Source organism: Melospiza georgiana, chromosome 5 (assembly GCF_028018845.1).
Source record: "Melospiza georgiana isolate bMelGeo1 chromosome 5, bMelGeo1.pri, whole genome shotgun sequence".
Taxonomy (NCBI): domain Eukaryota; kingdom Metazoa; phylum Chordata; class Aves; order Passeriformes; family Passerellidae; genus Melospiza; species Melospiza georgiana.
In genome coordinates this window covers 15,479,301-15,506,635 of record NC_080434.1, presented here as the reverse complement: position 1 = coordinate 15,506,635, position 27,335 = coordinate 15,479,301, and the positions used below count along the sequence as shown (strand labels likewise).

General features: G+C 39.0%; 1 protein-coding gene across 3 annotated transcripts in view; it reads right to left on the bottom strand.

The window, feature by feature from the left end:
* Positions 1-27,335, bottom strand: part of SH3D19 (SH3 domain containing 19) — an 81,729-nt gene that overhangs the window by 22,649 nt on the left and 31,745 nt on the right. Inside the window, exons 2-7 of one of the 3 annotated variants that reach the window (XM_058023844.1) lie at positions 19,620-19,660; positions 13,481-13,521; positions 12,543-12,585; positions 11,162-11,309; positions 10,732-10,933; positions 9,133-10,131 (exon numbers count right to left, since the gene is read on the bottom strand). In XM_058023844.1, the coding sequence (XP_057879827.1) occupies positions 9,133-10,131; positions 10,732-10,933; positions 11,162-11,309; positions 12,543-12,585; positions 13,481-13,496 (1,408 nt within the window). In that variant the 5' untranslated portion in view covers positions 13,497-13,521; positions 19,620-19,660. The remainder of the gene's footprint in view (positions 1-9,132; positions 10,132-10,731; positions 10,934-11,161; positions 11,310-12,542; positions 12,586-13,480; positions 13,522-19,619; positions 19,661-27,335) is intronic. The other 2 variants (XM_058023842.1, XM_058023843.1) reach the window with 2 other exon arrangements.

Here is a 27,335-nt window from a genome sequence, read left to right as displayed (position 1 = left end):
GTACAGGCTACAGTTAAAAATAAATTCTGTTACCATCTAAACAAAAGATGGCTCCATCACATTGTGCCCAAAGATTTCCACTGCATCTGGAAATTAGGTACGGGCAACCCACAATGCTTTAGAATGTAAGGGTGAAACAACATTTTGTTCAAGTTATGGATTAGCACATGAGGGTAGAGGGTTTAGGTCCCTTCAGTGAAAACTGCATCACAGCAAGAGTTTTTGTAGAGGACTTGAAAACACAGACCACAAGTGGGGTACAAGCATTCTGGAAGTACAGTCACTACAAGGAATCAAAATCCCACCACTGGAGCAAGTCTGCAATATTCTTTTACTATTTTATACCTCCATCTGCTAGCTACAGTGCAAACACTTGAATTGCACTAAAAATCCTGAAGATTTATAAAACCTTAATTTTTGTGCTGGTGTTTAGAGTGACTTTAAGTGCAGCTGAAAAACACCCTAAACCCTGAAACTGGGCTTTGTTCTCTTTCAGTTATCTGGCAACTCCACATCAGACTTGAGGAGTGACCCTCAGGAGGCAGCAAGGCACCAAAGCTGCATTTGCCTAAACGGAAGCTGGAGACACAGGATGAGCAGAGGAAAGGTGAGCAGGGCTGTCATGGGCTCCTTGACACAGCATGACCATAAGGAACACTCTGGCACACACAGCACCTCCCAGGGTAAGGTTCTGCAAAGGTGAAGGAAGTTCTGCATGAAAAATGAGGAAACCATTTTCCAAAGCCTCCATCTTATGAAAATATAGACACTGAGTGGAAATGCTCCAAATATCTCAAACCATCAAAGTTCTGTAAATATAAAGACGATTTAAAATTGTAAAAAAATTGCTGTTTGTCAGCTGTTAATCACTGCTATGCATGTGATGCATAGCATAGCTGTTGTGATGCATATGTGTTAATCACATGTGATGCATAGCTGTTAATCACTGCTATGCAAGTTTTCTTGACCATTCAGCAGCTGGCAGAGGTCCTACATCAATACATCTGACAATTTTTAAGTCTGAGAAAAGCAATTTCTAAGGCTGAGAAAACCATTTGATGAACGTTAGTTTTCCACTCATTATCTTATGTTCAATTATACTGTTGTCACCTCATAATTAGTTTAAAACTCATTACCTTGTTTGTGTTATTCCATTCCCTAGTGCTGGGCTTGCAGCAGAAATTGGCTGAGAAAATGACTGTGCTGCTTTGTGCAATGGGACTGACAACATATCAAATTTTTATGTTGTTTAACAACAATTGGGCATCATTTGAGCATAATTCATGGAGGTGTGAAAACAGAATTGTTAATGTACTCATTTAAAGCTTCTCAGCTCAAGGAAATTAATCTGCAAGTAATTTTTCATAAGACATATCAACAGACTTCTATTGATTTTTTATTAAAGTTTTACAACAGTGCTTAAAATGTGTGGCTTCCTTAGTTTCATTTTTCTAGAGCTTCTGTTTCAAAGGGTTATGTGATAACACGTATTACTGTGCTTGTTGGAAGGAAAGACAAATGCAAGCTGTGTATTCTAATAATCCATACATAATCTCCTTTCTTTTAATTTTTGGAGAAACAACCTTTTACCTCCCATTCACATACACCACCCTTGTTTAAAATTAACAATGAGGTTACAGAAGAAGCAGTAAATTTTGCCCATGCAAGAAGGATAGACGGGTACCTTCCTGAAATATTTACTGATAGCCTTAAAGTGAGAGGTAGTAAGATGGGAATGGATACCTCAGTAGCAATAAAGGGAATCTCCAAACAAATAGTAAGTGGAAGGCTAAAAGCCCAGATAGTACAATCTGCTGTGAAGATGCTCAGTCCTGCAAGAAGTACTCAGTACACTTGAGAACAATGAAGTTCGAAGGTGTGGATGCTGATATCACACTTGCCAATACAGAAGTATGCAACTGTGTCCACTTTCAAGGTTTAATTTAAAAACCTAAATCAGCTGTTAAAGGCAAAACTCCCACATTCCCTTCACACAGAACAGCATCGTCACACCAGAGTCTTCCAGGAACAGAGAAGAGGAACAGACCTCATCAACAACTGGTTTTATTAAAACCAAGCCCTGTGAAAGCACTCTGGTGTTTATGGAAGCATAATCAACCCGCACTTGGGGGAAGATTCTCAACAACAAGCCCCTCCTAGTAATACAGCCAGAGAGTCAAAGGAAACCTGACAGGTAACACCTCAAAAAATAGGGCTCATGCTCAAGAAACACTGTGAAATGCCAAAAGTCTGATGTTCACTCAGACATTTTAAATCTCAACCTATTTACAACAACAGAGAGATGTATTAGACAGGTATGGAATCTACATTCCAGCATCAGTGATTTTACCAATCTGCTTTCCACAGCATTTTTCATCAAGAAAATTAACAGTTCACTGTTTTCAGAAATGGATTTCTGACACAAAGAGAATAATATAGACTACACCACCTTTCACAAAATATGCAATTTGCAGCTCCCTCTGCACGGAACATTGTCATGATCAGGCCATGACTGCAACTTTTAAGAGAAAGGAAAATTAAAAAAAAAAAAAATAGAAAAGAAAAAAAGAGAGAGACAATAGGATGCATGTTCTTTCAGCATCTGATCTGTGCAGAACCTGAAAGTAAGGTCAGGTGACACTCAGGCTTCTTGGTACTCTCTCAACGCTAGGAGACTGGACCAGCTCACTCAAACAACAGGAATGCAGCATCATTTGGGAGGAGACTTAGTATGCTTCAGACTTTAAACTGGAGGAGAGGCAAGCAAATCTGCTTTGCAGAAAGAGCCTAGCCATGAATGTGACAGAACTGCGCAAACTATACAGTTTTGTATTCTCTGTAAAGTATATAGTTTTGTATTCTCTGTATAGAAAAAATTTGCCAAGACATGCCACAGAAGATTTGACTTAAATGTACTTGCTGAAAATGCAAACTGTCCTTAACTGAGCACTGACATCTCATCCATGTAGTAAGAAAGCTGGAGAGCAGATAAAATCTACCACTAGAACAGCAAAACTTCTTGGACATTTTGTAACATTTAATGGCAATAAAAGCATTCATGGGGTAGAAAATGACACACTTGTACCTATAGAGAGATAGAGATGGACCTTTTCTGAGCTTTTTCTCTCTGGAAGTGAGAGGGGGAATGCCCATACTTTACACCTGTGTGTATCTAAAAGCGTCACCATTTGGTTCATTGTTCATCTGTACTAGTAAAGGTGATGGGACTTACACTGCCTTTGGCACAAAACTACTGTGCATACCAGCACGAGCTATTATGGGAGAGGTGGGAGGCTACTCCTCTCTCACAGATCCAGTTTGATCTCTCACAGATCCAGCTAGTTGATGTAAGACTAGGACAGTTCAGACTGCAAGAGCCTTCAGGAGGTCTCTGATCAAACCTCCTGCCCAGAACAGGTCAGCTGTGAGGGCATGTTGCTAGAAATTGGTTGTGTAACCTGGTCTGACTTCAAAAATTAGATGCCAGAGGGTATTTGGACATACAATGGGTGACCAAGAAAATATACCCCCAAATTGCCCTGAAGATTAAGAAACACAGCCTTGTCCATTCTTGCCAGGTAAATAAATGATTTTCTATTGCTAAGAGATTGAAGTGCCCCAAAACAGGCAAGCTGGAAATTTCCAAAGCAGGTAATGGAAAGCAGTCAGATGCACAAAATATGTTTTTTTAGCTGAAAATGTGAAAATGTGAAGGACAAGGTAATTTATAATGTTGTGTAAAATATCTATCTACTCTCTTGCACGAACCTCCCATGCTTTCAGCAAAAAAAGGGGCTTTTTAAAACACATTTTCTTTTAAATAAGCATTTTGTTGTTCTTTGACAAACTTTGTGAACAAAGGATATCTGCATTTCAAATACTGTAAAATAAACAGATTTAATTATCACAGAAGACAGATCTTATTAAGAACATTATTATTTGTGTGTTACTTCACAGTATCTATAGACCTGGAACTCAAAACAAATTAATTTGCATTTGAAAACCTAAAGGGCTACTAATCTATTATGTAGCTATGATTTTAAAACCTTATTTGTTTCCTGAGCCTAGATATAAAGACCTCTCCTGTGGCAACTTTCAAAAGTCCTTGAAGGCTCCAATTTATGTCCACTAAGGAAGCATCTGTAGTGACTGAAGAGTTAATGGATGCCTCTTACCACTTTTCCTGGAGAATGTCAACCTTGCAGCAGAACAACAGGACACAGCACAGCCCCCAATCTCCAACAGCAGCATGTCCTCAGGTAAAACTGTTTTTACAGGGTTTTATGCCAAAGAGCAGATTAAAATGGATGAGACAGCTCATTCTTTTCTGGGGTGATAATTTGTCAGTAAGTAAAAAAGGAGACAGGTGTCTTGAAAATAACCACAATAAGAGTCATCAGAAACACTGCTGAACCCTAAGAGAAGCTGCATTATTTTGATGATACGTCTGGACTAATCTACCAGTTAGAAGCATTTCCTTTTTTTTTTTTTCTTTTCCGTCCTGAGGAAGCAATTAAAATCAAGCAGCTGGGCAATATCCCCACAGCAGAGAAATCTGGAGTTACTCAAGAAGCAGTTTTTCTGAATTGTCTATAATGTCACACAAGTGCCACCATTCATGCCACAGGAAGCAACAATACATATAAATGAATAGCAGCATTGCTTTAGTTGGATATTTTTTTCTCAGGAGAGACAGAAATGAACCTTTATACTATGATAAAGTAGTTAGACAGACAGATAAGACAATTAAGAAATGCAGTAGCCTCACTACTGTTGGACCTGAATGTAATGAAGATATCAAAATGAGAGCTGTCTCCTGCTGGCAAGGTAAGGCACTCTCTGAACTTCTTTTCAAAGCATCTGGTTTAAATTGAGTTCAGCTATGTCAGGCACAGAGCAATCAGTGAATTATATGCTGTTCCAGAGAGAAGGGAGAACAGAGAAGAGCTCCCCACATGTGAAAAGGAATAAAAACATTGCAGCAATATCACCTCCAAGTTTTAATTCAAATGTATGCTCTAAATGCACCATAACCTGATCTTCTTTGTCCAAAACATATTCTCATAACTTTTAGCAAGCAGGTCCACTACATGCTTTGACATAGCAACTAATACAAGTTACAGGTAAAAATCATGAGTCTTCTGAAGCCGTGAAATTTACACAGCTAAACTTGCACTAGAATTTAATTTCCAAGCCTTGTAAAAATGGTAAGTGAGAATTGAGCCCACCTGATACATTACCAAAACTTTTAACCACCAGGAACTGCATAAGATCCTGTTATCAGCCATAAAAGAAATGCAGAAGTAACCCAGATGATCCAAAATACCACAACTATCATCGCAGCATTAGAAACAAAAGGTGTAGAGTCCCAAACAGATGCCTTCACATTCTAAATGACTGACTTAAAATGAAGTAATTTCATTAGAACATAAATGGCATTTAACATTAGCCTTTGAGTCCAAAAGTATGGCACTTAAAACTGTTTTTGGTGATGACAAAATAGTTCTACAGATTTGTCATTCCTGACTTCTCCCTCCTGGCACTACCCTTGGGCCAGCATCATGAGTTGGCTGCAAGATTCTGTCACAATTCCCCTCTGAATTTCGAAGCTTTCAAATCTCCCACAGACTCCAAGTCTGAGTGGATGCTGAAAGCTTTAAAAGAAATCTCAGTATCCAGAATCTCTATTTGCACCAGAATGATTCCCCTCTTCACATAGGTTGGACAAAGATAAAACTATTGATGTTTGGATAAGGGTAAACTCAAGTAACAGCTGTGCTGCTGGAGATGCTGTCAAACACTGACAAATCTCACAGGATTGCTTGAGGTAAACTTGAATCATTCAGCTAGTTTTGGTAGTTGAACGACCAGTTAAAAACTGACATTTAGACAGGTGAAACCAGAATGGTTTGCTGCCAACACTGTTGTTCTTAGCAGACACACAGTATTCAAATATCTTCCACCCGCTGTGGCGGCGTTAGCCTTCTGTTAGAGGAAGCTGATGTCTTATATCAGTCAACTAAACTGCTGTGAAGACTCTGAACTTTGTTTTGCCTGTTTCACCTTCTCATTCATATGCTCACTTCAACTTCTGCCTTCTGCACCCTCCTCATCATCACTGAACACTTCCCCTTCCTCCTTTCACAGCAGGAGCCAGCAGCAGAGGGATTGATCCCTGCAGTTCTGTTTACATTGGCCTTACACAGCTGTGCTGTTCCAGACAAAATGAAGCTCTGGTAACACTGCAATATGCAATGTAATGCTGCTCTCTGACAAACAAGATGTTGGTGCTTGCCTTCCAATGCCACTGCATAAAAGCTGCCTTCCTTTCCTAGGGTTGCCATAACAACAAGCAGAGCACTGTCATTTTGCTAAGTAATGACAATGACAAATATCTAAGAAATGCAAAGGTCTGGGGAACTGGGAGCAAGATTAGAGCTTCTCTTCCTGCCTTCACAAAACATTTTACCATGGATTCATCTTGCAAATCCCTAAGCTGTTCCTATGGGAACATGAGAAATAGCCAGTGTTAGTGCTCTGTGCTGCCTCATTTTCAGAGAGCCAGTGTTGTTCTTGTGGATGCTCTATCAGGACACTGCAGATTATTAGTTATCCAGGGTACAGGATATGATCTTGAGCTCAAAAATGCCAGCAAAAATCTGGAATCAGTCCTAATTTTGCAGTGTAATAAAGTGGTAATGCTGCCACACCTTTTTCTCTTTAGTGGACAAGAAGGGATTGCAAAGTAGACGACATTTTATTGAATGAATAAAATCATGGGCAGATGACTTAAGAAGTAAGGAAACTATTCTATGAATAATTCCTTTGTTAGCCACAAGGACGGAAAGCATTTTCTTCTTAAATAAAGAATAGCACCTAGGACACCAACCAGAAAGAGTAAAAACAACACTCTTATCACTTCATCATGAAAGCTGTTTTTCTCAGGTGATTTTCCTTTGTGATCACTCAACCTCTGATTTAATGGAAGAATTAATGTTTTATATTTTTTCTAGGTTGTGGGCAAGTCTTGTCTTTTAATGTACATAGGTAAAACATTATTTTCCTTTTTATACATTTTCAAAATGTAAATATTCTCTTTTCTTGCCCACTACATAGAGCAGGTACATTTTCCTTCTATTAGCGACCTCAATAAATCAAAATAAAATGACTGAAACTACAAAAGTTTTACCCTAAATGGCATTTCCTCTAAAACCATCCACATGTACAGGGTCTATTCCATGACTCCAGCCTCCAGACACAATGATCATGCTTCTGTTCCCACCTAGACACCATCAGGCATACATTTCCGTGACATAAGTACAAAACACCTCTCCAGTCACCCTGTCCTGCTGCCTCCTTTCAGTTTTGGTGACATTTTTGCCATGTTCCTGGAATCTATCAGCCCAAGAAAAAATGGACTTCTATCCATGTTGAAATAATCACCTCTCCTGCAGGATCTTTTGTTGCCTCATTTTCGTTGCTTACATAAGCTCTCCTGAGAACTGTATGTCTGTACATACCAATCTTAACAATTTAAAACTTTAAGGTAACTTTATACATCTGCCTTGGGGCTTTTATGACAATACAGAGGAGAAACAATAACAAATTGGAACTTCATCTGTCAATATAATTCACGAACTGAGAAGCAATTGCATTTGTTAATAATCATTAATATTGATTTGCCGTGACAACTACGCAGCATCTACACCTCTCTTTTGTGAAAGTTAAGATGATAAATGATGTGTGGTGGGTTAACCCTGGCTGGATGTCAGGTGCCCCCCAGAGCTACTCTATCACTCCACTCCCCCAATGAACAGGGAGAGAATATGTAACAAAATGCTCTTGGATCAAGATAAGAGCAGGGAGAGATCACTCACTAGCTGCCATCATGGCAAAACAGATTTGACTTGGGGAAACATTACTTCACTTTATTATCAGTCAAATCAGAGAAGGGTAATGAGAAATATATCCAAATCTTAACAACACCTACTCCCACCCCTCCCTTCTTTCCAGTCTCAGCTCCACTTGCAATTTTCTCACCTCCTCCCTGAAGCAGCACAGGGGGATGAAGACGGGCTGTGGTCAGTTCATCACACCTTGTCTCTGCCACTCCTTCCTCTTCAGGGGAGGACTTCAACACTCTTCCCCTACTTCAGCATGGGATCCTTCCCACCCTGTCAGACATGGGGGAAGCTTCTGGCAGCTTCTCAGAAAGCCACCCTGTAGCCCCCCAATATCAAACTCTGGCCACGCAAACCTAATAGATGAGGCTAACAAAAAAAAATTTTAAGTCCTAGCCACTCCCTTAAACGAGCCTTTTGTATGACACACCCTCTGCTTTAAAACAGAACTCTCCCTAGATTGGAATGGGGCTGGTGAACTAAACCAGACATATTGAATATTAAGAGGGCAAAAACTATCGCAATAAAATGTGATGACAGCCCAACACCCAGCTGTGTCTTAAACTACCTAAAAACAGCACTAAAAAAAATTGACTCCAAGTATCTAATAGTATCAAACAAGGTTTATGGAAGGAATGTAGTTATAGTAATTGATCTGTCCAAATTAATTAATTATTTTCATTTATTAAAAAAAAAAAACCTGAAGCTGAAACTGTGTTACAAGAATGCTGCCACATGACAGGACAGAAAGATAGGACAGAGAAAATAAGTAGGCATTGGTGAGATGGACAGACCACCCCAGTATGTTTGATCATGAGTGCTCCTATATGCCACAAACACTGCTCCTTCTTCAGATGACCAGGTTTCCACTACAGACCTTGAGGCACTCACATAAATGAGTCACATCAGATGGTGAGAGATACACTGTCCCAAGTTCCCCAGAGAGAACTGTTACACATTCTGGAGGTGACATCTAGCACATAAGATCAAGTCTTTTATCATTATTTTAGTAATCACATAATATATCCAGCAGACAAGTTCTGACATACATACAGCCTTGAAATCTCCTAAGTCTTAAAATCCATGTAATTTCATAGTGATCTTGGCATAACAGAAAACCAAAGATTTCTTACACACACATAAACCCCAACAAGACAGGTAGATGTAACTCACACAGGATACACCTGCAAAGAATAACCATAGTAACAGTTTAAAAAAATTTTCTTCTTACCTGCTGCTGCTTCAGAACCGATGCTATCTTTAACTACACAGGCTGGACTTAGGGGCAAAACATCATCATCAAAACTGATCAGATCTCCTTCCACATCTAGTTTATTTTGCAAAGCAGGTGCTGGGGAGTTGGCTGCAGGGGATAATTCCCCCAGAGATTTTAAAACCTTGTCTTGGGCAGATACAGAAGGCCGTGGAGGAGCAGCAACTGGTTTTAGTGAGGCCAAAGAAAGGGCAGGATTTTCTGAGTAACATGACTTCTTAGGAACAAGAGGCCTTGGAGCAGGAACAGGAAATCTCTTTTGTCCATCGCTGTTTTCTGCAATTGATCCACTCCTTGCATCAAGAAAATCACTACTGCTACTTTTAACAAGGCTGGGTTTTGGCTTCTTTGGCAGTTCAGGTTTGGTTACAGCACTGCTCCCAACTATTTCAGGCTGAGGCTGCAATTCCTTGGAAGGTGTTGATTTGCTTTCAGTCCATGCATCCCACTCTTCTGAAACTCTGCCTACCCCTGGCTTTGGAGCAATCACTGGCTTCTTAGTGGTAACAGATCTTGGAACAAATGAACGAGGGGCAATTTCTGGCTTTTTTGATAATCCTGAGGTATCATTAGTGCCTTGGGATTCAAAAGCTTTGATCCTTGAAACAATACTATTTTGGCTCCTTTCTGCACTCATGCTGTCCATCCCCAAGTGATTGTCTAGTAAGCTGTCTTCATCCAGAAGAGGTGACTGCTGAATTGGAGGTTGCTGCTGTTTTGCATTGGGCTGGTTCACTTCTTCTCCACTGTCTATCTTACTTTCAGTACTTCTGACCACAGGTCTGAGATTGCTTCTTGATCTTGGTTTTGGCACAGGACATATCACAGCACTGGGATTTTCTTGGCACCTCTGACGTTCAGGATTTTCAAAGACTATTAAAGGATTCTCATTTTCTGCAGGAGACTTAGACAGAAGAGTTGCAGGAGGCCTGGGAGGTTTAAGAGGACTCTGCCCTGCTAACAGAAAATAAAAGGTTTTACTTATCTGTTCCAGAACATTTCATTTGTGTTATTTTTTTGACTGCCATCAGGATGGTAAACATGATGCCTTTGATTGAGAACTCTACTAGTGCTTGTAAAAATACATTTCTGTCCCTAAAAAGATGAATGGAAAAATATACAAACTTTAGGAATAAGCTGAAGACTGCTGAAATGCTTGGTATCTACAAGTTGAGTCCAAAAGCTCCTGTTAACTTGCAGCACTGAGAGGCATTCAAACAAAATCCAGACCAAAGAAGAGTATAGTAGCTTTCCCAACTTGGTTAGCACAGTTTTCAGTCTAAATTTATGAAGTGCTGCTATTTTGATAAGATATCTGAGCTCCTAAGGCCCCAAAGTTCTGACTGTCATTTTGGTTGAATTGAACAAAACTTTAATGATATTCTGAATGCAATAGTAGCTTTTCAGAAGAAAGGATTTTTACAGAAATTTACAGTAGTAATAATTCACAGAAATTTAACTGTTATTCATAGTAAATGCTGCACAGACCAACAATAAAGTTCATCTTCAGAAGACAGGGTAAGGTTTTCATCACAGAGAAATCCAAAACAGTCTCACCTCGACAGCCTGCTGATTCCCAGTGTGTAGGCACACTAGTTTTTACATTACTTCCTGGCAAATGGCTGATTAGTTCCTCTGGAAAGTCAGTTTGTGTTGCAGAAGTAGTGGTATGTCTAGGAGCAGCAGCATTATTGTTATTTGTTGTATTGACTTGCACTTGATTGATTTCTTTTATCACCTGCTCGTACGATGGCGGAAGCTACAAAATAGAGATATAGATATTAGGGCACATCCAGATATGATACTTAAAAAAAATTGGCATATGAATTAAAAAATACTAAATTAACATATACATAGGAAAAGAACACTGTCATAGTCTTCTATTCAATGTGATGAAAGTCTGAGCAAGCAAAAATTGTTCTTGTCTAACCTAAAGAGCTTTTAACCTTTGTAAATCAAACAATGTCTCATGTAAATTTACACTCACCTCAGCTGGAAGATGCTCATTTCTCCTCCACTGAGCATGAGATGAAGCAGAAGGGAATCCTAATCCTTGAGGAGTGACAGGACTTGCACCTGGAAACCAGGAGGATGGCCGGAGGGGTTCAGCAGCAACTATTGTAATTTCAGGACGCCTAGAAATTAAGGCAAAGGGGAATAATTACCTAAAACATTTACAAATAGCTCTTTTAAAGTATAACAGCCCAAGGTTTTCCCACAATGGGAAATAAAAATAGCTCAGTTTTTTTTTATTTACCTAAAGATGTTTTTCCATGATTTCAAAGCAACTTACCTGACCTTTCTAACAAACACTTAGGCTTCCATTCAAAACCCCTAATTAAATGCCTTAGCCAAAAAGTAGGTTTACTGGCTTCAGTGAAATAATTTAAATGCCTAAAGTACTTAAACACAAGTGTAACTCAATTAGATGGCAGAAGTCTTAGTCTTCATGGGATAATGAGAACTAATTATGTGTTTGTCCTTAGCCAGCTACAATCTGAAAACAGGCAGGGCAGTTAAAACTGCTTCTTGGCTGGATACCTAAAAACTTGTGTATCCTCAGACCCCAAGGGAAGATTTCCAGGGTGCTGAAGTGGGGCAGAGCAAGGCTCACAAGGTCTTTGGGGCAGGGCTATCTGCTTCCATCACGCAGTACTACAGAGACCTCCATGAGAGTGAAGGACTCACAGGGAGCACCCCTGGTTTATCACTGTACCTCCTCTTTCAGAGCATCAGCTGCAGGAGTGGCCCATGCTCCCAGGCCATGGTCCCTGCAGCACCACTGATCCATCCAGAATCTCACAAAACCTCCACTTTGAAAAGGGACTTTTGTGAGTAGATAAAGCATCTGTTTACAGAAGCTTTGGTCTCCTGACAGAAAAAAAGCTGCAGAAGCATAACTTTTAAAATTATTTAAAAAAAAACAATTTAAAAAAAGAAGGGTACAGTTCCTTCACATCTAAAATAATGGGAGACTCAGTTCACCCGCAATCCAGGTTGGTGACCTCCTTTCTCAATACCCTTTGAGAACCTGAAAGGAGGCTTGAAAGTGTGCTTATTTTCGTTGTGAAGTGATCCTGTACATAGATGTCAGGAAAGTAAAACAACTCTGCAGAGGTTTGATGGTTGGTTGCATTCTCCTTTTGAGGACACATAAAAGTTGATGAGAGAATTCCTCAAACTCTTAACCTATCGTGCTTAAAAATCAAAGTATTTCTATTTTTTTTCCAAGTCTACTCTAAACATACTAAGGATAGAGACAAGGAAAAAAATAAACTAGAGGAGAAAGCCATAAAAAGTAACACTGTGACACAATTTAACAAGTTTTACAGTGAAACCTAATTGCAATATAAGTAAGAGCATCATACCTTCTATCCCTCTGTTGATCACTATGGCTAGAGTTCCGAGAAGCTATTTAAAGAAAGGAAACAAAAATTTGAAGAGGTTAAAATATACTGCCACAGCAATATGAGGATAATAGCTGAGCCCTTACCAATCCACTATCAATGAAATGCAGAACATAGAGCATGTGATCCTAAATCCCACATTTTAAGACTGGCCAAGGTTAAAAAAAATATTTGTATTAAATATGAGAAGTTTTTAAAATAGTCAGAGTGGAGTTTCATAATCATTTAAAGTCTCTCTCTGTCCAAGTTACCACCAAGAGAGATGGTCCTTTCCCCTGTCTTCTTCATTTCCATACCTTGCTATATTCTGCATTGTGGGGAACCAAGAGTTGAAACTTCTTTTCCTTTCATTAAAATGACACATGGATTAAACAAAAGGAAGTGTTAAACATAGCAGGCTTTTACTTTTAATGAATAATTTCTGACATGTGCTCTTCAATCTTATTTAGTGTCTCTTTCTGTTTGTTTTATAGAAGGGAAAGGTACTAAGGCACAGAAGCTAAAAAGATATTTCACTCTCCTTCATGCAAAAAGAAAATACTAAATGTTCCCAGCTAGATATTTCCTAAAGTTTAAATCACTTGTGGTTTAAGAGTCAGAAACTTTTTTTTTTCCAAACCACGTGTTTTAAGTTACATAAAATAAGCAAATCCTGACCTCTTAATTTTTCTGATTTTGCCATATTTACATTCAAATATTTTTTTTCAATGGCCACATTGCATTTTCATTTGGATTTCTTTAGACAGAAAAACAAATTATCCAAAGGAAAAATTTTTTGCACAGCAAGTGCAATTTAAGGAAGTGGTAGGATCTGTTATTGTGCAACATCACAGCATCATTAGCCAAAATCAGCAAAGCATACTTGATTGGAGAGCTGCAGAGTGTTGTGTCAGACATACCTCTTCGACAGGGCATTTTGGATGTGCACTATTCATGAGTGCTAGAGGAAAAAAAGAAGGGGTTACAGAAGACAAAGAGGAGGTAAAGGAGAACAAACCAAGGCTTCAGAGTGCCAGAAGTCATGATCAAATGGGTTAGTCATGCAAGGAGAGTGCATGTGCCAGTGTTGTAAGGGGATTACTGTAATGTCTAGTCACAACACTATTTACTTCACTTTTTTATTTCCTAAAAAATGAAAATAAAAATGTATTTTATTTCTAGTCGCATGCCAATTTTAACAGCGGCTGTTTAGAAGTTTTCCTTGCAATAAATTAACCATGAAGAATATAACTGAACATGGAAATGCCCACTGTATGTCTCAGCAAGTAAACACAGTGGGAATGAGGAGAGGGAAATCAAATCTCTTTGAATGGTTTTTCTAGTTTAAAATGTTTGTTTATTTGGGTCTGCCTTTTCTCCCCTCCAAAAATAATAATTTACACTGAGGACTTAGCTCAGGACAAAGAAGTTGGGATCCCCTACCACAGAGGTATGGGCAGGCAGGTTGATCCCAGCAAGAGGCTGGGATCAAATTATTTCACATCTAAATCAGTTCTGTAAAAATGTCTAAGTAAATAAACACCTCACCTTCAGCTTCTTCTTCAGAGATCTCAAAATAGCGCTGATCTAACACACACATTGGGAAAAAACCCCCAAACTGACTCAAACCAATCAAATCCAAGATCACTTTTGTGAAGATGACAGAAGAAAGTGTTCATTTGGTAAATGGGGTCAATACTTCTGCTTGGGTTATAGCTCAAGTCCAATGATAAAGGCAGGAGAAATAAAAGCTAATTAAAGAGGAATGTAAAACTGAATTGAAAAACCGGTCACCTTACTTCACTATTTCTTAATTTCTGGATAAATTCTACAAGCTCTTTCATCCTGTGAGACTCTAAATGTGCTTCTATTTATCAAAGTGCTTCTATTTATTAAACAGGAAAAATCTAAAAAAAGCCTGAAAGACCTTTTTCCTTTCTTAACATAGGCAAAAAAAAAAAAATCTAGTGAGGTATCTACGTAATCCATCAAGCTCCAAAATTCAAGTAAACAAACATATTTAAAATATTTATATAAAAATAACTTTACTAGTTGATATATAAATATATAAACTAGTCTCCTTAAGAGGACTAATGCCCAAACCATCATGTACATTTTCAGAATGTACTCATTCCTCTGGAAAAAAAATCTCTCAAGCATTAATGGAATCAAGTTACTTCCATGTGTATATAAACATTTAATATAAACATTTATTGTTTAATGACACTGACAAAGGTCTTCCCTTCTTCTGTCAACATCTCCTCTACTTTTGCTGTCCCATTATTTTACAACAACACTTTTAGAACATATTTGGTTTTGGAAGCTCTTAAGAAGATTTAAATCCACAGTAGAAACAGAGATGAAAGCTATTGCATCTTCTGCTCTCAGGTATTCCACAAGTGCTAGGGAAAAAAAAATACAACCTTTCTAAATAATCCTTGTCCCCAGACTTGCACAGCTTTTATTCCTTCACTATTTCTAAGAAATTAATTTTAATTAAAAAGTGCATGAAAGAAGACATGAATTGTTAAAATATAGTATATATCTGACTTTAAAAACACAAGAAAAAAACCTGCAGCCATTTTCCTAGCCTTGTGGTCTTTTGAGCCTTTAAGCCCATTCTTCTTTCCCTTTGTGGATTGTCTTGAAAAAGCATACTATTAATTTTTCCATCAGAAAAATACAGATTTCAAATTACAACAGTTTTAAGATTTAAAAAACTTCTCTTCCATCAGGGGAGTCAATGGAAATGTATTTCAGCACTGCTTTATACACTGACAACTGAAAACAGTTGGTTTCTCAACATCAACAATAAGAATGCTCAGGGTGAGAATCACTAACATTTCCAGAAGCTTATGCTTAGGGGTATGTAAATAAAACAAGCAAAATAGCTTCAGAAGGGGAAGGAGAGGAATATATCAGTGCATAAAACCCTCACTTTTTCATCTTATAACTTTATTGGTCTTGGGGGGGGATCAAATCGATTCATACCATTGTCAGTCTTTATTTCTGTTAGTGTCAATGAGGCACTTTATTAGCCAGTGTCAATGAGGCATCTACCTTGTACAGCATAAAGTACTAATGTAACACTGTAAATAGAGTATTAAATACTGTAAATAGAGTATTACTGTAAATAGAGATCAGTGACTATATATAGATTCCTCTTTACATATTTCTTAGAAGAACTATTTAGTGGGCTTTTCCAATTATTTTTAAACATGTGGACACAAAGGGTATCCCATTTGTGCTGCATACTTATGTTTTAAATTTTTTCCTCTACTGTTTCTTCTCAGGGTCCTACTTTTCAAGTGTACTTAATATGTCATTTGTATTTGAAATACATACATATGATGCAGGGGGCATCTTAAGCTTTGGGATCAAAATGCCTGTGTAAGTACAAGCACCATTATACCTCAAACCCGTAAAGTTCAATGCTACAGACAAGATGATGGCAACAGAAGTTTGACATGCAGATTTGAGCCTTTAGAAGACAGCTGGGCTAGAAATTACAATCTTTTGGGCAACCTTTTAAGGCAATACAAAGACAACTGAAGTTATCAAGGATGTGCTCAGAGATAAGGTTCTGTTGTGGGCACTGAGTGCTTCCACAATGCACACACTGCATAGCAATATCTGTGTGCTTCCATTAGCACGACAGTATGAAACACTGAACAATTTTGTCATTGCAAAGTGTTTTAAAAGCAAGTTTAATTTTGCATTAAAGATTGGAAAGATAGCCTCAAACAAGCCAAGCTTTCTACAACAAGGACATGTGCTAATATTTAAAAACACAGCTTCTTTCAATGCTTTCTAAAACCAAGTTAGACATTTCTTTCAAACTTATGAAATATGGAGACTATTAGACTAAAACGTAATTTGTTTCGCTAATTTGTCTCACTATAGAGATGATTAGGAATAAAGGTTATTCATTACAGTATTTCAAGGAAAGCCTCAAGAGTGGGCAAACACTCCCTCCCTTACCTATAAAGTAATGCAGTTTGAAGAACTCACAGAATGTTCCCATGGAAGAGGCCACACCTGCAGTCTTTAAAGTATCAAAGGTGTCACACAACTGCAGAGATTCTTCTTCAGGGAACACTAAAATGATCAGATAATCCTCAAGCCAACACCAGAAAAAAGAGCCTTAATTTCACCCAACATCTGGTTAGACTATTTCTGTATGAAATGGCTCTGAAGAAAAGATTAGGAGGTTCAAACTAATTGGAATTTTTCATGCATCTCTGCAATAAGGAAGTTTTCTCCCAACCTGTTTCTTGGCACAAGGGGGAGGTCTTGCTCCTTTTCTGGTTCTGTTTCAGGCACCTCAAGGAAATATCAGATTGTCTGACATTGCAGCTGGGCTGATTTAATGCCTGAACATAGCTAAAGAGATGGTGATGCCCAATTCCCCTTCCAAACATGGATTTTTGAGTCCCCTTGAGTGAACGCTAGCATTTCATGTGACTCCACAACGAGTTCACAGTGATAAAAAAATAACCACTGTCTCACTTTCCTCCCTGAACCTGCTTACCTTGGGCTCAGACCACCAGCAGCACAGGGGGAGGAAAATGCCACCCCCAACAGCAGTCTCTTTCCTGCCTCTGTTTCCTGTCTCCAGTGCTTCTCTGTGCAATTTCAGGGAAGGAACTGATAAAATAATAACCATGGGGGGTTACAGGGATTCCTCTTCCCACCCTCAGGGTAGCCCTCTATACCTTTTTCACATCTGATCTCACTGTTAGGCACAGTAGAGGCTGGCACTGCTGCTGAATTAAATCTTTGTAACTACAGCCTTAGAGCAAGTCCGTAGTTTTACTCAAATTTGACAATCATGATTTATGAAGGCACTTCACTCCTTCCGACACCTTTCCTTGCCTTGTATGTTCCTGCCTCTGCACCATTCCCTGCATTATGCCAGCCCAAATGTTTGTGCAGATGGGGAAGAGAATGAGGTCATGGAATTGATCTGGTTGGGAAAAAGTGGGAGCCAAAAGAACCTAGGAAGCCCCCAAGCAAAACAAATAAAATGAAAAACAAACAAAACCCACAGCCAAAAATGGCTGCAAAACTGCCAAATGGAAAGCCACAGCTTCAGAGTGCACCCAAGCTGTTACACATCCTTCATTCAGCCATGTATTTATTTAGGACAGAATGAGAATAGAACAAGCCCACAGGTTCTTCCAACATTTTAGGATAAGAGACTTGCTTCTGTAGCCCTGCTTCCCAACAACAGCCTGGTCTGGAAGGGTGGAGAAGTGAGTGAAAACACTGTTCCCCTTTGTCTCACTGCTGCAGCATTTGGCTTGCCTCTTTCCCCTTTCTTTGCCATTCTTGTGCACGTTGCTGCGCTGGCATCAATGGAAACAGTTTCACTGATTTCAGTGGGAGCTGGATAAGAGTGGGGCGTCTAGGCCTGAGACCATCATTACTTTTTAAGAGTTGAGATCAAAAGATTACTCCTGAGCAAATCTCATGCTCACATGCTTGCTTCCTTCAGGTTACACTGGGCTCACTTTTCTGAATCCTATGGAGCAGTCAATGAACTGAAAATGACACCGTGGTTCTACCTGGAGTTGTAGTCAGGGTGCCAAAGGAAAATAAATCCTCTTTCTCTCTGGCCACAAGAAATGGAGAGACTTATCAAAACAAAATGATATACAGCATTGTCCACAGGTGGGTAAGTTGAAACTCTCTACATACTTAGCATGTTTCTTCCAAATCTGAGAGTAAGAGCTCAAAGAATCAGGGATTAAGAAAGACAGATTTCTAACTCTGTTAGGGAAATACACTTGTCCAGAGATTACCATACTTTTTCCAGATTAATGGCAAGGGGAGTTAGGAATTACTCTGTGTCCATTGTAATATAGGTCCATCCTAACAGCACTGGGTAATGGCATACAAAAAACTATATTTCATAAACAATGCCTTGCTACGTACATGGATGTTATTTTGCTAGCTTATTGTCTGAATTATTCACATGGTACTTATATTTCATCATAGTTATTCACATGTTAATAAGCAAGTACCACGAGCCACAGCTTCTTGACTGGATTTTTATGTGATTATGCCTCAAAACAGAGAATCACTTGCTACTGCATTTTCAAAAACATAGATATCAAATGCTTAATGATCTCGTAGATGATTTCTCAGTTTGGCAAGGTACAGGGGCTTAGCCAGTCTGAATCAATTTCTGACTCCACCACAAAAGGCCTTCTGTGTTCTGGTGCTCTGTTTTCCAGTTTCCATCTGTGGCAGCAACAGCACAAATAAAGTGCTGCATTTTAAGGACAGCATCATGCAGACTAACTCTGAGTAAAGCTTTCATGATGCCCTTTCACTACCTCCAATCTAATCCACACTAATGAGTCCCTGACTAATAGGTCCAGGAGAAACAAATCAGCACTACATACACTAATTTATTTTTCCCCATAGCAGAATCCTGAGAGTTGTTTCATTAATATGAAATTAAAAGTCATGGACTGAAAATAAATAAAACTGAAAAGGGGAAGAAAGCAACAGGATAAAATACTTTGAAAGATGCATCTAAAGAAACTCTCTGCCTGGAAACATCATGAGCAGGGAAAGGGGAGAAGGACTTAAATGCTGAAATCAGGGAAGAAGAGTTTGGACTTTCATTCAAGATTTATACACAATCTTTTATTTCCAAAACAAGCCTAGTACAGGAGTCTAATTCTGTCCCCAGTAAAGTGAATAAGAAGTTGCAGATTTCTACAGCTCTGTAGAGAACTCTTCTATTAAAAACCTTCTATTTTGTCAAACAAACTAAACATTCGGCACATCTAACCCAAGCTTTTCAGAGAAGGATCACACCTGTGCACAGGTGCATTAATGCATAAATAAGAAAATGTTAGCAACTGGAAAGAAGGAAAAAAGAGAGATGGTGTATAAAGAAAGAGAGAACGAAATTACAGCTCCTCAGCGTACTGCTTTCTTATTTACAGCTACTTTGTTTTTGCATACCAAGTTAAACAGTTACTAAAAATAAAGATGTAGCAATCTTACAACATTACAGTTCTGAAAAAGGAAAAGTAAACTTACATCTCTTGATTGCCGCTCTTATGGATGACAAGGGTCCTTGGCTTATTGAAGAAAAAAGAATTATTAAAACATGGTTAATGTCTCAAAGAGAAAACAATTAAATAACATCACGCAAAAATTCCCCACATATTGTAAAGGGTTTGCCAAGCCTGTTTTTCCCCTGTGCTGTTATCTTAGAGAAACTTGTCCAAAACTCCTGGACTATACAACCATACCCAACCCCTTTTAATGAAAACCAGGTTACAGCTTGGCTTCAAAACTCTGCAAAGATAGAAAGCCAATTATTAAATCCATTATGTCTCTCAATTCTGTCTTGAAGTTCACATTCTGTCTCATGTGGGCGTGCATATTTACAGATTGCAAGTACTGAATGACTTATATTCTCATAAATAAATAAAACTTACACAGTGAAGTAAAAACATACAACCCTTTGCTAAATATTTTTAACAATTACTTAACTACTTGTCTTCCCTTCCAGTTGAGGTAACATTTTTCAGTAATAACTTGGTGGGTGGGGTTAGGAAAACAACACGACCAAATATTTGTTGATATGCAGGGACAGAAAAATGTTTCCTTTTGCCAACTCATCTGTTTTCTTACTAAGACTAAGGTTTCTGATGCCTCTCCTCTGAATGTTCTATTTAAGAGATACAGCAGTCCCTACTATTTTTGCAGGTAAAAATCAAATCTAATTTGGGATTACCACTTTCAGAAATGCTGCAATTTGAAGAACAGGGTATTAAAATTCTTCCACTTTGTGTTAAGCTACAGAGGAATTAAAACAACATAAACAAACCAACCAATCAGTTCAGAAGAGAAGGGTTTTTTCTCTTTTTTCTCTTTTAAGCACAAGAGATAAAAAATATTTATTGGTGAGAAGCTGAATGGACTTTTTAAAGGCTGAAAATAAATAGAGTGTATCTGGTTCAAATTAATACAGTATCTTAACAACAAAACAAAGGTATACTAATCAAGCCTTTTCCAGAAACTTTCCAGCACCAGACTCCATCAGCAGGAATGTTAGTACAGGGAGTGCATTAACATTTTGAGTCTGCTCTTGCGCAGCACACCAACTCTGCCAGGGCTCAGCTTAGCTCCACATGCACAGGATGGCTGCAATTACTCCAGTGAGATGAAGAGTGGGGGGAATTGGAGGAGAGAAGAAAGAGACAGTCAAAAAGGATGTGGATAAAAAACGTCCTCCCTCTACAGTCATTCTGGAAACTAATTAAGACTAGAAATGAATGTTGCTCTGACTGAACTGTTTTCTGAAACAGTCTGGCTAGTCTAGGATAAACAATGCCTATTTGTCTGGTTTCAGAAACAGTTCAAATGTGGCTTGGCCCCAATCCACACTGCTTGCAAAGCTGCTTTAGAAAACATTTCTATCAGTCATATTTCACTGTGCATTTTTAGCAGAAAAGGGTTCTAATTTTCCTTTAAAGTGTCCCATCAAAATATAGCCTTATCTTTAAGAAACACTTTTAGTTGTGTGTTCCTCACAGCTGTACCCTGGACTCTTTTCTTAGCTCCTTGTATCTCATGTCTCTTTCTTTTGGATGTTCATTTTTGAAGCCTTAATTTTGCTTTTATTTTTCTGAATAACTACAATCTTTAGGGTTTTAATCATATTTATTATCAGACAGAAAGGAGACTGAAGTCTGGTAACATAAATCCGAAATCTCCTGGAGCAGCAGTAACTTTCTAAACTAAGAATTCAGGATTTACCTAAGCTTCATAGGCAGAAATTAAGAAATCTATGAAGTATCCACATTCAAGTATGAGTGAGAACAACAAGGAACAAGCTCTTTCTTGCACTGGCAAAAGCCCTTTGATCCCTTGCAATTTGCCTCAGAATCTGATAAACACTTCTATATGAAAGCAAGTACTTTTGGCTGGAAATCATAGGAGTTGTCACACAGACACAAGTTCAAGCTTTCCATATGGCATGAAGACCAAAAGAATACATAGAAAACGTTTTTAAAATCAAAATACAAAGAACAAAGTAGTAAAATCTCTCATGAAACCAACCTAGTGAAGTTGAAGAATGGATATACCAAGGGCAGCAAGGCAGCCCAAATATACGACTATTTCTAATTTAGAACCCAGTATAACATGGTTCTATAAGAAAATATATGAGCTCACAGACAAAACAAGCTGTTAGAAGACAGTTTTTCTTTTCCACTTTCCATTAACAGGTCACTCATCAACAACCTTTTGGCAAAGCACTACATTTCCTACCCCCAGGAGAGTTTGATTCACATCTAGCTTACAATTATTTAAGCCCTTTAAAAACATGGAAATGACAGTAGACACATTATTTTTTTCCCCATGGAGCCCTGTAAAGGAACTGCAAACTTCATAACTTCCTTATATACTAAATCCCAGTAATTTAAATAAGATGCTGCTCTTGGGGCAGCTGGTGATTTTACCCATACCTTATGCTGAGCCTACCCATCCCTGCTCCATAGGAAGCAATTCCTGGTCTTTTATTCTGTGTTGCAAAGAGAGAAGTGACTCCTCTGCTCCACGGTTAATGACATGTTTTCTCTCAAGCCATCCAAATAATTAAAATAACCAAATCAAATTTAATTCTCCTATTTGATGAGGTAGGAGCTGCAGCAATTACTGTACTGCATGGCTCTTGCCTCTTTCCCACCTCCTCCTCCTGTTCATAAGGCACAGCAATGAACCAGAAGGCAGAAAAAACCCCCTCATAAATGCACGCGGCAAGGAAATATTAATCCATCAAAAATGTGACTCCCCCCACAACTACATGAGAAGTCCTGAGGGGACAGTGTGACAATAACTAGCTGTGGGGATGGGAGACAGCAGTTCCTGTGCCACCCTGCAATGTACACAAGCAAAGTTCAATCTCACACTGCTGGAAGAAAACCATGCAGAGAGCAGGAAGTTCGAAAGTATTAAAGAATCCCATAAACATCAGGAACAACACCAGAGTCATATCTAACACGGAATAAGTAAAGATGCAAACTAGCCATCCAACCCACACCCCCATCTTCTAGCAGGAAGGACTGAACAAACAGAGCAACTCCTCTGACATCTGCACACTTATCTTAGACCTTACTAACTGTTAATTTAAATCACAAGCGTGGTTTCATTTCCAGCGAAGGCAATAGCTTTGATGAGCTTCCCCTGCCAGCTCCTCAAAACTCACACTGCACCCAGAAAAACGCACTCAGTAAGTTCAGAGGGGATCTCTAAGTTGCTGTGCCTGCTATGCTGAAAGCAGTTGGGTACTTCAAGTCGGCAGCAATATGAAAAGGGTCCTATGGGTCACCATTTCTGAAAGATAAAGAACCTGGAGTGGTGTGTTTCAACTTGTTAAACACCTACTCACTCTTTCTTGGCAGGCTCTACTCTGGGTTTCAGGGACAGGTTTTCTAAATATAAATACTTGAGGAAAATGCTTCAAAAGTATATTTCACATCTGTACATTAGGAAAATAAAATTGCTCTGGCCAAAGAGCTGTAAACTGTTCAGCGGAGTAAGTGCAATCACTCTGCACAAACCACGGTTTCTCCCTCATCTGGGGCTGTGCTTGAACACTTCCTTGACTTAGCACTGTCTCTCTTCAAACACAATTTCAGTGTAGCTACCAGGTTTCTCAGAAGGCTGCTCCTGCAGGGTGACTCCTGACCCAACACAGCAACTGTGTGAGCATCACTCACCTCAGCAGTCCCACAGAGCAGGGAAGGGGAGGTGCTGTTTAAGTGGAAAAAAGCTCAAATCACAGCCATCTCCAAGGGAGCAGGCAGGGAGCTGTGTCTGCCCAGAGCAGGACAGCGACCTAAGCCAAGAGGCCTGGAGGTTCTCAGCTTTTCACCCACCTGGTCCTTTGGCTGTTTCAGGAGTACCAGTGTCTCCAGTTCAGTGGAGGGCACCTCATGGGCACACTCCCACAAGCTGGCTGACAGTGAGGCAGTTTGGTTATTGAGTACAAAGAGGATTGATGGATTTCACTTGCCTCTGGAGATCACAGGCAGGACTGGCTTCTGACTGTCCCCTTCCTGCCTGTGAGCCTACCCATAGCCATCTAGGGAGGGTCCCCCCTGGCTATCCACAGCCTTCTGCTCTACAGGTTGTGAAACTGCTTGGGATACAAAAGACATCCTAAGCTACTAGCCTGCCCTAGCATCTCTTTGTCATCTACTTCCACACCCTCCTATTGACTTGCATGTGATTCTCAGCAGGAATGGAGCAGCCCTTCACATTGCCTGCTCCCTTTATCAGAACCAGGACCTTTATTTTATTTATCTAAACTGACATAACAATGAATATTCTACAGGAAAACTGATTGCACTTTTTTCATACATCATTCTAGACATACATAAAAGCCTAAAGGGGGAAAAAAGCCAACAAAAATAATGAAAAATGATCACTTGTTCTAAAAAATTAATATTCTCAAGCATTTATTCCAAGATCTCAAAAATTATCCTTTATGTCAAGTTATATGAAGCTTTTCATAAAGTATCAGTCCTTAAGTTCACATACCCGTGTAAAAGTTAAATGTATGTCTAATTGTGATGGTTATTGACCCTGCTTTATACTTACACACAGAGTAAAAAGAATTAAAATGTTGCTATTTTTAATGTCTTGTGACTTCTTGGAATGTGAGCCAAGAATTTTAAAATAACTCATGCTGAAATTACTGTAAGGCAAAACACTAGTTTAATAAAAAGCATCATATATTCCTCTCAGTTACTTTAGAAATCATGTCATCTTTATAACAGCCAGAGTACTACAGTACAACATTCTAAAAACTTATTAGAAGACATTACTCCAAGCACAAAATGTTTTAAATGTCACCTAAATTATTTCACTGCAGACTGAATTACATGAAGATCGTAGTAACTTAATAGCTAAATTAGGGGTCATGCAAAAGATCAGATTTACCACCACCTGCAGGCCAAAGACACACTTTATAGTTCTACCAAAAAGCTCTTAAAGCTAGAACAGAAGACTCACAGCTATCCTAAATTTATGATGTGGGTGCAGTAGACAGAATTGTATCAATCCTGTGGAAGGCAATTTTCACTGAAATGCACCCACAGTGGTCAGCTGCTTCAATGCCTCCATTGCTGAGGAGCCCAAATCCTCTAGCTGATAGTGTAAATTAGCTGACATGGCACATGGAGTCCAGGTGCACCTTCCCCATCAGTGTCACAGAAGCAGACAGTGCACAGCCAGTACTCCTGCCTTCCTCATGCTCACCATTTCCACCAACTCTCTTGTATTGGTGCTGGCATGGTCACAAGTCTGCTGGATCAGCCACATGGTTTTGTTAACAACAAAGAATCCCATCCCAAATATCCTGACTAATTTTCAGCCAGACAGGCCAACTGCTCCAGCTGGCTGCAGAGCCACATGAGCATCAGGGTAGCACCGGAGAAGCGATGGGAGTGGACAGGGAGGCCAGCAGCAGTCCTTGGGGTAAGCAGCTCAGCCTCCACTGACAAAACAAATCTTAAGTCCATGAATCTGCCGCTAATCTGACAGTAAATCACCAAATGTTGGCTATACCTCATGTCAGCTGCTCTTCTCATCCTTCAGTATCAGCTGACTCTTTTTTTTTTTTTTTTTCCTGTTAGTGCTGATCATCCATATTGGCTCACTAGGAGATCAGACAAGCACCAGAACAAACACAGTTGGCAGCAGCCTGTCCCCACAGCCTTTCTGTAAAATGAACACTTGCGTGTTCTCTGCTAGATCATGGGGTATTGTCCTGGCTCTGCAGGTACAGGAGGCTAGAAAAGATGTAGTCACCTAAGAAATCACATGCTCAATAGTACAGATAGGTCATCTAGAAATTAAGACTTACCCCCACACAACTTCACTTCTCTCTTGGGTTCAGCCTCAAAAGCAAGAAATCCTGAACCAGTAATTAAGTCCAGCAACAATTCAATCCTCATCAACATGCTGAGGATGTCTGCTTCTGCATCACTTAATGAATGCCACAACCGCGACTTCCCACTGCCTGGACAAGTGAGGATGTAGTTAAGCAGCAGCTAAAATCCAGCTGCTTAGCTAATTAAAACAGCTCACATTGATCAGCATAGGGAAATCCTTTCAGGAATTGCTCTCTAGCTGTTTCTTCAACTACTTATTACATATTCATGTGCTTGTCACTGTCATACTTTGGGATCATATTTTAGCAATGAAACCTTCAATTTTAAGGCAGAACACAGGCAGGAAGTCAAAGCAAATCATGGCAGCAGATGATAACATTTCACAGTTCAATTCTCACAGCAGCCTACAAGTCATGAGGTTACAACAGCTTCCACATTTAATAATGTCCAGCTTAGACCCTGAAGCTGAAACACCTCACAAATTTTTTGTGAATCTGAGTCATTTGGTTTCTGTGCACCCTGAACTCTTTCCTGACTGAGAGCTACAGACATTCTAGACAGATTTCCTACAGCATTTTCTTTCAGTCAACAACCTGAGCTGAACTGCCCCTAACCCCAAGATGACTGTATAAACACAGCTATTCCAGAAAGGCAAATAAATGCCTAGAGCATGATTCAAGTAATTCTCAGTCTTCATTGCATATTGACTGATTTCAGCTCCCAATAAAATGTATGCTACAAGAAGATTTTGGCCCTCCTGTAACAGCTAAAAAGGCTCCTCACTATGCCATCTATCAACATATCACACTTGCTGTTATGATAAGCCAGCTAGTATGTTTTGATTAAAATCAGTAAATAGTATTTATGATTAATGGCAATTTAATCTTGGTAGTAAATAATTCTAGGAGTAGAAAACACCTATAATTTTAATAATAGCATAATAGCAATGTAGCACTGTAAATGTAAATTAAAGTATCACTGAATTGTTATAGTGATAGGATCAGGATATTTGGGAAAGTAACAGTTAAAAAACAGAAGGGAAGAACCAGCGCTTTCAAACCGAACAATTCAGATGTAAAGTGCAGCTTCTGCTGATGGAAATATTTTACCATTAAAGTCTACAGAGCTTCTGCATTTGCACATGGGGAAAGATGACAGTGCCCTACTTTTACAGTTCAAGAGTACAAAACAAAGTCTATTTCTGAAGAATGGCTTTTTGATTCAACTATTTGCAGATGCATTTCAGTCAGTAAATCAAAGCCTTCTCTCACCACTGATGGGACATTCTACTTGCTTCATACATCTCTGTACATCAAATATTACCTGGTGGCTAAATGAGCTCCAGAACCTTTGTAATTGACATCACAGATGAATAAAACCTGGTTTAATCATGAAGGATGAGCAGGACAAAGGCATAAAGAAAACCAGTAAATCTGGATCCACAGGATTCAAGATGTCTTTACAGGGCTTTAGCTGTTATAAAGCATGAATATTAGATTTTCTTCAAATAGTTTCTATATTTCATAGAACATATGAGTATAGTGGTAAGATTATCTTTAAAGTACTGTAAAGGGAAAAAGTGGTATGTCAATGTTCTCATCTGACTAGAAACATTAATAATGACTGTAACAAAATAGGTAACACTATTTTTATAGCAGTAAGTATCTTAAATCCCTACTAAATCACTTATCTGCAGATAAGCAAAGCAAAAACAATAGAAACAATAGGGAATGGGTGGGGAAATCACCCAAAGAAATTAAAAGATGTGTATATTTCAGCTGGACTTTTGAAAACAGAGAAGCTTCAGAATAGAAACACAAAAGAACATTGCTCCAGAGAAGAACAA